At 42.7% G+C, this 13,548-nt stretch overlaps 1 protein-coding gene and 1 non-coding gene across 2 annotated transcripts in view; one reads left to right on the top strand and one right to left on the bottom strand.

Annotated features, from left to right (window-relative positions):
- ARHGAP31 (Rho GTPase activating protein 31) overlaps positions 1-13,548 on the bottom strand; it is a 117,258-nt gene that overhangs the window by 17,357 nt on the left and 86,353 nt on the right. Inside the window, exons 7-9 of the mRNA XM_045502132.1 lie at positions 8,980-9,181; positions 6,809-6,933; positions 22-84 (exon numbers count right to left, since the gene is read on the bottom strand). Of these exons, the coding sequence (XP_045358088.1) occupies positions 22-84; positions 6,809-6,933; positions 8,980-9,181 (390 nt within the window). The remainder of the gene's footprint in view (positions 1-21; positions 85-6,808; positions 6,934-8,979; positions 9,182-13,548) is intronic.
- On the top strand, positions 10,276-10,417 carry LOC123576297. Its single transcript, XR_006701304.1, has one exon. It is a non-coding gene; the product is annotated as a small nucleolar RNA SNORA42/SNORA80 family (small nucleolar RNA).

Raw genomic sequence — 13,548 nt, 5'->3', positions numbered from 1 at the left:
AAAGTAGTTGTGAGATCTCACCTTCCACAGGCACTGAGCACAATGAGTCCATGCTTTTAGCTGGTCGGATAGTAGCCTTTTCCACTAAAGACAAAAGAAAAAATATCCCTGATGAATGCATATTGAGGGGAAACGTTCAGAACAATAGGTCAGGCTGTACATACACGAGAGAACTTTCTTCAGGAAAGTTTTTCCAAGTACTTATAATTCTCCCCTTTAGAAAACATTCCTCATTCCACCCTAGATGCTCCTACTTTCATGATTGGACTGAGCTTATAAAAACAGGGCATTCATAGATCAACATTTTATTAACATTTTACAAGCACAGGTAAATTACAATTTTGTCAAATAGCTGTTAGCAAATGAGGAGCCTTGAACCCAATTTTATTATACCAAGATTCATCCATGGCATAGAATCCATGGGGCTCCCGGCCACCCCTTCTATCTAGCAGGTGGGAGAGCAGGATTCTTGGCTGCAGCCACACCTGACAGCACCCAGGAATTGGGTACAGCAAGTGAGAGGGCCCAAGGGACTGAAGTCCTGTTTCTCCCCAATGCAGGTCTGCTCCTGCCCTCTGCAGACTGGTTGCTTCTCCAAATGATCTCACCCACCAACCTCTCCCTGGAGCAGACCCAGACCAAACCAACCTTTTCTGAGCACTTACTATGTGCCTGGTGTCCTCTGTGCATCTTTGTAAGCCACCTAGGCAGATTTGGGGAAGAGTGTAGCTTAAAGAAGTAAACACTTATTCCAGGGACAGGATTAGGCACTTCAAAATGTCACCCCAGGGAGCTGAATTTGCTGAAAGATAGCTCCTCCCAGCAGGCTTTGTAGGAGGGGAAAGAGGGCATTCTGGGAGCTGAGTGGGAGCCCCAGGACTTGTGGCTGTAAGGTAACTCTGGGTTCAGACAGATCTGGCTTTGAATCCCAACTCTGCCACTTTGGGCCATGTGAACTCAGATATGTGGCTGACCTTTTCTCTAAACTTCAGTTTCCTCACATGTAAAATGAGGAAAAATAGAGTTGTCATGAGAAATGTATGAACCGTGCATTTAAATAATCAGGTTGTACTAACCCAGAACACAGTCAATGCTCAACAAACAATAACCCTTGTTGCTGTTTTTCTTCAGGATAAACCAGGGCTCAGCAGCAGGAAAGACTCAGGAGATGGTCTGGAAGAAGCACTCAGTGTTGGCCCCAACTCAGACTGAGCTGTTTCAGCCCTCTTTTAAAGTTCCCCCATTTTCCTCCTTGCCCCAAACCCTGCTGCCTCTGAGAGGCTCTGAATTAGCCCCTTGGCCTCCCTGCTCAGGGCTTCTCTCTGCCTGGGGCCCGGAGAGAGAGGACAGAGCCATCTTCACTCAAACCCTTGGAAATAGCAAGACTGCCTTCAACCTCCTTACCTCTACTAGTAGGGCTAGATCTCTTGTCCTTTCAAGATCTGCTATTTTCACAAGTTTACAAACTGACTTACTACCCTAAGACTGCCTGGCCAGTGTCCCTTCCTTTGAGACAAGCTTTTGCCTTTGTTTTCCAGAGGTTGCATTTCTGGACTTCTGGCTTCCATGCGATAGCATTTAGAGCCAGTGACCAGATGACACTAAGTGTCATGGAGGATGGACAACAGTTGTCTCTACACAGCCACCAGTGTTCACTTTTTCATGTTGGACTCTCTTCCTGATGATGCAGCTCCTTGTGGCCTTGGTGACCACAGAAGCTGATTTTGGGAACAGTCTTCAAGAATTCCCTGGCTCCATTTCTGGATAGTAACTAAGCACTCAGGACTCCTTGGCCTGTGTCTATATTTAGATTATAATATAGATATTAGATATATCTAGATTATCTAATATAGATATCTATATATCTAGATATATCTAATATATTTAGATTATATTTTTCTGTCTTGGACCTTGTCTGGGCCTCATGGAGATACATCTGCCAGTTTTCTGGCAGCTTTGGGGTCCTTGAGTCTCCTCTTTTAGATGATCCCTATGGCTTTGGGATTTCCCTGCTCAAAGGCATTCACTTTGGAGAGTTCCTTGGACTCTCCCTGTTGGATAACACAAATTCCAGTACATAAGTGACTGGGAGACCCCAATGTGATGCATCTTCATTTGGTCAATACCCCATTTTTTCTTATCCTTCATTTCTTATTTCTGTTCAACTTTCTAAATACAGGTTAACATCCCTTCATCTACCCCCCTCCAAAAAAATCCCCAATGCTGTACATGGTGAATCAATTTTTAAAAGTCCCTTAGTTGATGGAATTTATAAAAGATTTTTAAAAATCTTTTAAAAATCATATTTAAATATGTGGGTGGCTCAGTCGGCTGAGCATCTGACTCTTGATTTCCGCTCAGGTCATGATTTCACGATTTCTGAATTCAAGCCCTGTGTTGGCCTCTGTGCTGACAGTGCAGAGTCTACTTGGGATTCTCTGTCTCCCTCTCTCTCTGCCCCACGCCTCCCGACTCATGCACTTTCTGTCTCTCTCTATCTCTCTCTGTCTCAAAAATAAATAAACATTTTTAAAAGAAATTTTAAAAATTATTTAAACATATTAATCCACTGATGGACTTTTTTCACATGCGTATTTCAACAAATAGTGAGTCTATGAGTCACTTAACAGAGACCACACTGGTGGATATGACCATAAGCTGCCCCTACCCCCGGTCTTTAGTTGTGAGGGTTCCAGTGGTCACTGAGGCAATAGTCAAAGTCAGAGAGCCACTTGTATTGGCACTGTTGGCTTTAATTTCACCTCTGCATCCCATCAAAATTCAGCCATTCTAGTGATCTATCCCTGATTTGTTTGTTCATGTGGTCTTAGACCAGTAGCTTTCAAGCCTGGTTGCATTTCAAAATCACCCGAGGGACTTTCTAAAAATGACCAGTACTCTGGTTTCCCAACAGATCTCTTGAGGCAAAGCTGCCATGGGTGTGAACCTCTGAGGACAGCCAGGCTTAGACCCCCTGGCCAGGGACACCCTGTGCATTCCGAGCATTGACCAACCTTTGATCCAGCACCTCGAGCTCCTTCCTTTTGAAAACCACAGGGTAGAAATCTTCCCAAGTCAAGGTCAAGGCAAATCATTCATTTCTCTTTTGCTCATTTGTTTTGCTCTATTGTTTTTGACCTTTTGCTCCTTGGTAAACTTCTTTCATTATATCATTGATTCTGTAACTGAAATTCTCTCTTTGATGTGCTTAAGCAAATCTCTTTATTATTAGATCAGGAGTTTCTTGCCAAAACTCCCCTCAAATTCTCCTTAGAGAATCTTAATTTCTGATTTGTATCTGATCCACGATACCTGTGGCAATCTGCCCTCTTCACCTGAGATATCTTTCCATTTGGAGAAAGACATGTTTCCGCATATAGTGAATGTTGTAGGTGCCTACCCAGAACCAATTTCCCTTCCTCCTTCTCACAGAGCTTTTGTACTTTTTGGGTGCATCTGACTGTAATCCCATTCCTCATGCCAGTGATTGGTTTAGGAAGCCATGGCTAAGCCAATCAGCACAGGGCCCTCCCTTGGCCATAGGGATTGATCCATATGACTCAGGTGAAGGCAACTGAGATGGGGTTGGGGTGTTCTGATGGAGGATTGCTGGAAAAGAAGGGTCCCTGCTTTTAGGAGCAAGCTACCAGAAGTGATGTCTTTTCTCCTTCTGGACATAGTGACAGTCAAAGGTAAAGCCTACAAGTACTATAGCCACTTTGTTGCAGCAAAGAAGCCAGTCTGGGGATGAAGCTGACCTACTTGGGAGGGCACAGCTGAGGAAAACATAAGGGAGTGGAGACAGAGCCACTAAACCACTCTGAAGCCTTCCCTATGTCTGGGTGTCCAATTACAGAACCCAGGAGTTCCCTCACTGAGTTGGCCAATTGAGTTGGATGTGCTATTGTTTCCAGCCTAAATCATTATAACTGCTGTCTATCCCCTGTGGCATCCCTTGTTACTCCAGGAGGCAAATGTGAAAATTTCTAACATCTGTGCTTGGCATTAGGTTATCACTGGGCTCAAGGAAAGTCCTTAAAAATATTTCTTCTCATTTTTCTTATAAGCATTAATTCCCCCCCCCCCCCAAATCTTTATTATTAAAAACTTCAAACATTCACAAAATTTGGAGATTTTGTGAATCTAAACCTACCACCCAGGTTGACATTTGCCATATATTTGCTTTCCCTATATTGCCATGTATTTCTATGTCTGTATCTACCTAGTCACTTACATTTCGCTGAATCATATGAAAATGAGTTTCAGTATTTTGACATTTCATCTTTAAATACTTTAACTTTAGCATATGCCTCCTAAGAACCATTAATCTGAAACCATTAATATGAAAATTTATAATTCCTTAACATCATCTAATAATTTATCTGTCCCCCAAATTATCTTATGTAGTCCTTTTTTTCAAAGGATCCAATCGAGGTTTGCTCATTACATTTGTACATTTAGTTCTTACAATTTGTTTTCATAACTACTTCCCTCATTTTTTAAAAAAAAAATCAGACTTTCAATCTATCACACTAAAGGTCATTGTGGCAGATTTCTTTGGACTTCCCTTTCTGACACAGTATTCAGCTGGATTGGTTACATTCCCCATTGCACAGTGATTCCCTCATTTCTTTATTTTTTTAAGTTTATTTATTTAGTTAGTTAGTGAGGGGGGGGGGAACACGAGTGGGGGAGGGGCAGAGAAAGGGAGAGACAGAATCCCAGCAGAATCGGAGCCATCAGTGCAGATCCTACATAGGGCTCAAACTCACAAACTGTGAGATCATGACCTAAGCCGAGATCAACAATTGGATGCTTGGATGCCCAACCTACTGAGCCACCCAGGCATCCCTGATTCCCTCAGTTCTTTCCTATATCAATTCCTATTCATTATTCAGATATAATTCCCACAAGGCAACACTCTCATTTAAAATTTATAACCCTGGTATGAGTCAGAGGGGAGAAGGGACAGATCTTCCTTATAGTACATTTCAATTAATAAATGTAGACAGAGTGATGGAAACAGAAAATGACCATTTGGCAAACACCACAGTAATAACTGTTGTAATGACAGTAATTTTGCAGGCAAGAATCATTGATGGATGCTAAAATTCAGGAATGAAAATATGATGAGAAACAGGATATTGGCATTGTCTCAAAATATCTCCTACAACCTACTTGTTCATTGGAAAGGAAAAAATAGTAACAAAATTTTGTAGATGGTACTTTAACCAAGTGATCAAAGTTAACATCACCAGCAATAAGATATTGACATCATATGCCTCCTGACGTGACCCGCTGAGACAGGCACAACATTCACAACCTCAACTGAATCATGAGGAAACATCAGACAAATCCAGCTTGAGGTGGTATATTCTACAAAATAAATGGCTGTACTCTTCCAAAGTGTCATGGTCAGAAACACTGAGAAAAATGTCCTAGACTGGAGGCAATTAAGGAGGCATGGCAACTGAATGCAACATGCATTCCTGGACCCAAAAAAGGACATTAGTTGGACGGCTGGTCAATTATGAATAAGGTCTGTAAATTATTTAGTAGGATTATATTGATGTTAATTTTCTGGCTTGGCTCATTATATTATGGTTAACATCAGAAGCAGCTGCATAAAGGGTACAAGGGTTCTCTGTCTACTATTTCTGCAACTTTTTTGTAAATCTAAAATTTACAAATTTTAATTTAAAAATTAATTTAATTTAAAAATTTTTTTTTTTTTTAAAAAGACTGCCTAGTTAATCTTTATGTTTCAGGTCTACTGAGGTTGACATGGCCAAACCAAAAACCTAAGAAGCAGAGCTAGGAAAAAATTATATATACACATACATATCTATGATGAATACTTATTTATAAAATAGACAACAAATATTGATCTCTGTCCCTAGTTTAGGAGCACAGGGCTGCTAAAACCCTTGTAACTCCCTGGGTCATAGGAGTGTCTTTTGTTTTAATGAGGGCACTCTGGATGGGTTCCTGGTTGGCTCCTGGATGAGGGCTGGTCACCAGAAAGACCAAGCCATGATTAGAAGCTTGGAACTTTCAGCCCTGCCCCTCATTCTCTTGAGAGGGGAGAAGGGCTGAAAATGGAATTAATGATCAAATATGCCTATGTGATGAAGCTTCCATAAATTCCCAATTATACGGGGTTCAGAGAGTCTCCAGATGGGCAAACATATCCACGCCAGTGGGGTGATGCACCCCAACTCTATGGAGGAGACAGACACTCCTGTGCTCAGGACTCTCCCAGACCTCACCTTAATGTATCTCTTCAACTGGCTGTTCATTTGTATCCTTTATCATACCCTTTAATAAACTGGTCAATGTAATGAAGCGTTTCCCTGAGTTCTGCGAGCCACTCTAGCAAATGAATCAAATCAAGGAGGGGGTCTTTCGAACCTCCAATCTATAGCAGTAGGTCAGAAGCACAGCAGACAATCTAGGCTTGTAACTGGCACCTGAAGTGTGAGAATGTGCGGGGTGGGAGGCAGTCTTGTGGGACTGAGCCCTTAACCTGTGGGATCTGATGCTGTCTCTGGATAGACAGTGTCAGAATTGAGTTACATTGTGGGACGCGCAGTTGGTGTAGCAGAAAATTGCTTGTTGTGAGGAAAAACCTCCACACATTCGGTGACCAGAGGTGTCAAAAGTGAAGTGCTGTGTGGGTAGTGAGGAGACACATGGGAGGGGAACAGTAGGGTAGAACTGGGGTTTTCCCTATGCAGGAGATAAGACTCAACTGAGTTTTTCTAAGACAACATATATCTCATAAAACATAACTGCTATTGATTCTTACCTGAGAGCCTCTGCCCTCTCACAAATACACTCCCATTTCTACTCAGCTTTGATTTGGAGTCTGATCCAGAACGTCCCAGGTTAAATATTGATTTCCATTTCTTTGATTTACTGGAGAGCTTTCTTCTAAAAGAGCCAAGCCATAAGACAGCATTAGTTTGGTAACTGGTCATTTCAGTGGGACATTTAAATTGAGAAGGAATAGCCCTGTCATGTTCTGACATTTCAGGAAATCCCTCTCTAAAATCCAGTCTGAGCCTGAGTCTGGCCCTGTCTGGGGATGCCCTGGATGACCAAGCTAGGCTTTCATGTTCCCCAGGGGAAGGCGCAAAGGTGTGCTATAAAGGCAGGGGCGAGGGCAGACAGAGGCAGGGATGCATCGGAAACTCAGAGGTCACAAGCAAGCACACAGTTCTGGGGATTCTGGTAAGCAGTGCAGTCCTGGGTTTTCAAAGACACCTATTTTTTTGCAGGAGTAAACATTAAAGACCACAGAGCTCAGTGCTGCACTTGGGCCGTACTGCTAGGTCATCCACAGGTGAGGAAAGAGCTGGTGAAGACTTCTGCGGACTGTAAAGGGGGTGAAGGAGAAAGTGACTTGGAAAAGAGACTGGCCTGTGAGAGTTAGAGGCTGCCGGGTGTAGTCAAAGATCACTGCAGAGAAAGGCAGAGGGTAATTAGTGTGTCTCTGGCTTCACTCATTTCCCTGATGCCTCTCACCAGGCTGCCTCAAGAAGGCATGAAAAGGAGAGGTCTAGACTGGGTCTGGAGAGCCTGATGCCACCAGAGGTCACCACAGAGACTTTGCCCTGCTCTGGTTTGCCCAACTATCAGATTTCATAAAGTTTCCTGATGAAACCCTACAACTTGTGGGTTCCACAAAGGACCCTTTCTCCATAAGGTTCTCATAGAACACCCAGATGTCAAGCCCAATATGTTTTTACAATCAATCAGAGATAGATCTGCAGCACTTGGTGGTTTCTTTTGGATCTGGCCTAGTTTTTTTTTCAAGCACTTGGTCTAGGATGTATTTTATAGGGTCACATACCTTGGGGTATGGTGTGCCCCTTATGTAGTTAAGGCACAGAGGAAATGTACTTGAGGGTCCTTCTGAGGTACTCTTCTTCCTGATCCCTGGGTGGAAGTCTTATTTTCCAGGGATTTAGGGAGCAAATACTGGGGCTTGGTCCAGACAGAGCATGATCAATGCATTTTAGGAAATGGAAGGGTTTCTTGCCAGGTGAGTTCTAGGTGTACCATTCCCATAACATGCATTGTGAGAAGTGCCCCTACTGCTGTGTAATATGGTAGCACTTTCTCCCTCCCCAATGGGAAGCAGCCCCGCCATCTTGGGGATGACACTGACAAGAAGTCTGAGGTGTCTATTTTCACGCCTCTTTCTACTGACCAAACATTGAGGATGACCATCTCCAGTGAAAGTTTGCCTTTCAGCCCCTCCACCTATTGTCTGCCTAAAGTTTAGAACTCCTGCTTCATTCACTGCCTCCTATTTATAGTGGGGTGTGAAGGGGAGAGGGGAGGAGGGATGTGTGGAGACCAGGGTTACAACAGAGGAAGCAATGAAGAAAGAAAATATCCTATGAATAAATATGATATTCAGTTTGGTTTGGGAGGGCAAGGGGGGTTCTGACAGGCATGGAAGAAGGAACAGAAGCCAGGAATATGTGTCCCCAGGTGCTGCATGCCCAGAGCTCTCAGTCTAGAGTGGCATTATTTGTTAGCTTATCCTCCATTCATCTCTATAGTTTTTATAATGTCACCTGGAGGTGAAGGATGGGGGCAGGGGGTCAAGTTTTTTATTTTAGCAAACTTCCTTCCGAAAATATCAAGACTGTTTTATCTAAACTAAGGAGTAAGGGATTTCAGCCATTATCCTTGACCCCTATGAGCCCCATCCCTGTCATGGTACTTAAGGATGTCTGGTGGGAGAGCAGGTCTTGATAACTTAGGGACAGTAAGTGAAGACATCAATCACTGGTGAAAAAAAGCTGTGGAGACAGCTCCCTTTTCTTCCTCTGGAATGTTCCATTACATCCCAACCCAGCCAGTACCCCCAACCCATGCTGCCACTGTAGCTCTGAGACTATATAACTTCCTCCTCTGTCCCCCTCCACCCAGACGTTTCCCAGAATTTAAGAGAATGCTGCTTACTTGTTGTCTGGTAACTCAAGAACTGTGTGGAAGAGGGTGCCCATGGACGGAGGGACAATTTCAGGCAAGCTATTCTCCCTCCTTTCTTTCCGAGCAGGATGGTTAGTAGCCAGGCTCCGAGCCTGAGCTTCCTCCAGGCTCACCAGCTTCATGGGCAAGGAGAGGGCTGGCAAGGTCAGGCTCTTCATGATTGGCGGGTTTTCTATACAGAAAAGACAAGACCTCAGTTATGGAAGGAGTCCTGTGCATCAGGTCTAGCCAGATTTCCCATCCACAGCCCCTCCATTCCTGACTTCCTGGCAGGGGGCTTCTGGAGTTTTGGGGGATTTAGGGCAGAGGCTGTACATAGGAAACTAACAACCTCATGGCCAGACAGCCAGCTGGCACACAGGGCTTCAGGAGGTAACCTATATTTCTTGCACTTTTCAGAGAGGGACCATACATTCATTCATTCATGCAACAAACATTTATTGAACACTTCCTGGCTAGTACTCTGGCCAGGTAGGAATTTTATGTCCAACCATAGAGGTAGCCTTGCTCAGCTAGAACAAGGCAGGAGACTGTTCCTGCTCTCTGCAGCTGTACAACACACACTCCAAGGCAATTTAACGTGAGAGCCTATACTTTCCCTAGATCACTAAGGTTTATTTATATCTCTGCAGTAAAAAGGTATTTTATAGCCTATATTATTCCCTAAACGATAGGTGGCTTTTTACTCACTACTCAGTGGTCTTAAGTGCATGCAAGCTAATCTTTTCTTTCTGTGTTTTGTTTGTTTTTGGTTTGATGTTTTTTGGTTTTTGGTTTTTTGTTTTTTTAAATTTTTTTTTTTTCAACGTTTATTTATTTTTGGGACAGAGAGAGACAGAGCATGAACGGGGGAGGGGCAGAGAGAGAGGGAGACACAGAATCGGAAACAGGCTCCAGGCTCTGAGCCATCAGCCCAGAGCCTGACGCGGGGCTCGAACTCACGGACCGCGAGATCGTGACCTGGCTGAAGCCGGATGCTTAACCGACTGCGCCACCCAGGCGCCCCTGTTTTTTAAGAAATGGAAGTCATAATGAGAGATCGATGGTGTCCAGAGTCATCTCTTTTCCCCAAGTCATTGGTTCTCAACTTGGGGCAATTTTGCCATTCCCACCCCACTTCCCCAGGGACATTTGGCAATGTCTAAAAACATTTTTGGTTGCCATAAGCATGTGTAGGAGTACTACTGGCATCTAGTGGGTAGAGGCCAAGGATGGCATCCTACAGTGCACAGCACAGCCCCACAACAAGAACTCTCCAGCACCAGTGCATGGTGATGCATTGACGGCAGGCCCTTATCTGTGGGCCTCTCATAGTGTACACATGCCAGAGGAGTGTGCAACCCCAAACCATTGCCCAGCCTCCTCACTGGTGGCCTGGCCTGTGAGCACTGAAGGGTGCTGTCTAATATGGGAACAAAAAAAAAAAAAAAAAAAAGGAAAACAAACAAACATAAAACAAACAAAGAACTATCCAGCACCAATTGTCAACAGTGCCAAGATTGAGAAATCTTGGTCTAAGTAAAAAAAGCAGAGATCTAAGTTGGCTTCTATTTAGCCTTTGGCAACCCTGCCAGTTTTCTATAACTTCAGAAGGTGTGAAGAGACTCAAAGATAACTTGCACCAACTGAAACTAAGCAATCTTTTTTGGTATAAGACTCACATAATTTTCAGAAAGCACCTTGACAGCACTCTTTCTCATTGCAGAACATGACCCTCTCTGAGTGGAGGGAAATAAAACCACTGATAAAAGGCCTTGTAGAAAACAGAGTGTGTGACACTGGGGTTTTCCCAGGCAGGAGAGCATGGCAGTCATTCAGCGGGGCTTCAAGTAAGTAAATCCATGAGCCCAAAAACTTTCCAGTAAAGTTTCCAACTTTAACCATTTTCCAACTTAATCCAAAGGAGGTTAAAATATTTGAATTTTATATGCTCTCAATATTTGCTTTCTAGATTATTTCTGATTTGTTAATTACTTATTTACTTAAAAAATGAAATCACTCCAGGAGCAACTGGATCAACGGGAAGAACCCACACTGCAGGGCCAGGAGACCTCAGTTGGTTTAGTAACCACTCTCTCCCTAGTTTCAGGCTGCAGTGTCCTAAGGCCTACTCATTGTCTCTGCTTAGATGTTTAACAGGCATCTCTAACCTCACATTTCATAACAAAGCTTGTGATTTCTGCTCTTCACCTCTAAACTGGTACCCCTACTATCATTGCCAAGTCAGTAAGTGGCACCATGGACCATCCAGCTGTGTAAGCTGAAACCTGGAGTAGTTATTTTTCATTCATTCCTTTCTTTGATGCACCACCTCCTCCTACATCGAGTCAATAAGCAAGTCTGAAAACTCTACCTTCAAAATGTACTTGGAATCCAGCCACCTTCCTTCTTTCCACTGCTAACGTGCTAGTCCAGGCCACCATGATTGCCCATCTGATTTCTGCCATTGCTCTTTAACTGGTCTCTCTGCTTCCAGACTTGCTGCTTTTCAGTTTCTCCTTCACTCAGCAATCGGAATGCTCAGACCCTGCACTCCCTGCTCAAAATCCTCAAATGCTTTCCCATGGCACCGAGAACAAACGAAACTCCTAGCTTGACCTACAAGGACCTTCCATCTGCTTTCCCTGTCCTCTTTGCCCACTGACCCAGTGGGCTACAAAAATATGCAGTAAAAATTTTTAACTGTATACTCCCATTATAAACTATACATTTATACTACTGTATTAGTGTTATATATAACAGAAAGTATACAAAATCATAGAAATTACAAAGTATACAATATAAAGAAATGAGAAAGAAATTCTAATGGTTTCTTCCAACACCTGTAGTTCAGTATCTTGGTCTTTGGTGTCCCCTCGGGTGGGGCACCCCACTTTGGAGACCACATTGGCTCTAGTCACACTGACCTACTTTTCTGTACTACTATGAGCCCCTTTCCACTTCAGAGCTTTTAGACTCTCTGTCCTTTGTGTTTGGAACATTCATCCCACAGATCCTCACATGACTGGTTCCTTTTGTCATAAGGTCTCAGTTCAAAGATCACCTCCTCAGAGATCATAAGTCCCCAATAATTTATTGGTTGATTCAAAAGGATGGATGAATGAATGAATGGATGAATGCATATTCTCACCTACCTTCAAAAAGGATTTATATAGCTTACAATAATGGGAGATTTAAAGTAAAGATGAAGGAAACATTAGCCACTCCTAAGAATATAACCAAGAGAATTGGAAACATGTGTTCGCACAAAAACTTGTACATAAATGTTCACAGCAGCATTATTCATAATAACCAAAAAGTGGAAACAACCCAAATGGCCTCAACTGATGAATGGATAAACAAAATGTATATGCATACAGTGGGATATATATTATTCATCCTTAAAAAGGGATGAAATACTGATACATGCAAAAATATGGAAGAACCTTAGAGAACATATGCTAAGTGAAAGAAGTCAGTTACAAAAGACCACATGTTGTATGACTCCATTTATATAAAATGTCCAGAAGAGGCAAATCCCTAGAAATAGAAAGTAGATTCATGGTCGCCAGGGTCTCGGGGGAGAGCAAAATGTGCAGAAACTGCTTAATGTGTATGGGGTTTCTTTTTGGAGTGATGCAATGTTCTGAAATTAGATGGTGGTGACAGTTGCACAATTCTGTGAATACACTAAAAACCACTGAATTGTATACTTTAAAATGATTAAAATTGTGAATTTTATGCTATGTGAATTTTATCTCAATAAAAAAAATTTTTTTAAGAAAGGTTATAAACCACATAGAGGACAGGGTGGGGATGGGAACAATTATACCAGGAATTAAAATTTGATGTTAACTGCCATTGATTATTCTGATGGTTATACTTGTTTTCTCCAAATACATTAGCTGAACTAGAAAAGAATGCTTTAATCAGCTAACACAAATATTTTGCAGATAGGGTTCTCATATACCACGGATTCTCCAAGTGTGGCCCTGACCAGCAGCAGCACCATCACCTGAAAACTCACTAGAAGTACAAATTCTCAGCAGCATTCCAGACATACCGAATCAGAAATGCTGGGGATGAGGTCCAGTAAACTGTGCTTTAACAGCCCTCCCTCCAGGTGATTGTGATGTATGCTAATGTTGGAAAACTCACACAAGTGGTGGTCACAGCCTTCTTGATCTAGATTTTTTAGTTTTACAAATTTGGCTCACAGGAGTTCAAGCAACATAAACCAATTCATCCCTAGGGTTCATTATGTCATTATGAGAGCTATAGGAAATCATATTCTTGCATCTTATCACACCCAGCCTAAAATAGCTGTCTTTTTCACCAACATAGCTACAGAGATCGATGCTAACTACTCTGCCTACGCATGCCCACAAGTACACACTCAGTTTTGTAAGCCTAGTGCCTGGTGCAGGGAAGAATAAAGTAAGCACTCAATAAATGCTTATGAAGGGAACACATTCTGAATATACACACGAGTATGAATATGCTGCCTCTTAACTCAAAAACTCCAAGATGAAGGCAGAAGTATCTTCCAAAATACCACAT

Source organism: Leopardus geoffroyi, chromosome C2 (genome assembly GCF_018350155.1).
Source record: "Leopardus geoffroyi isolate Oge1 chromosome C2, O.geoffroyi_Oge1_pat1.0, whole genome shotgun sequence".
Taxonomy (NCBI): domain Eukaryota; kingdom Metazoa; phylum Chordata; class Mammalia; order Carnivora; family Felidae; genus Leopardus; species Leopardus geoffroyi.
This window is presented reverse-complemented; position numbering and strand designations above follow the sequence as displayed.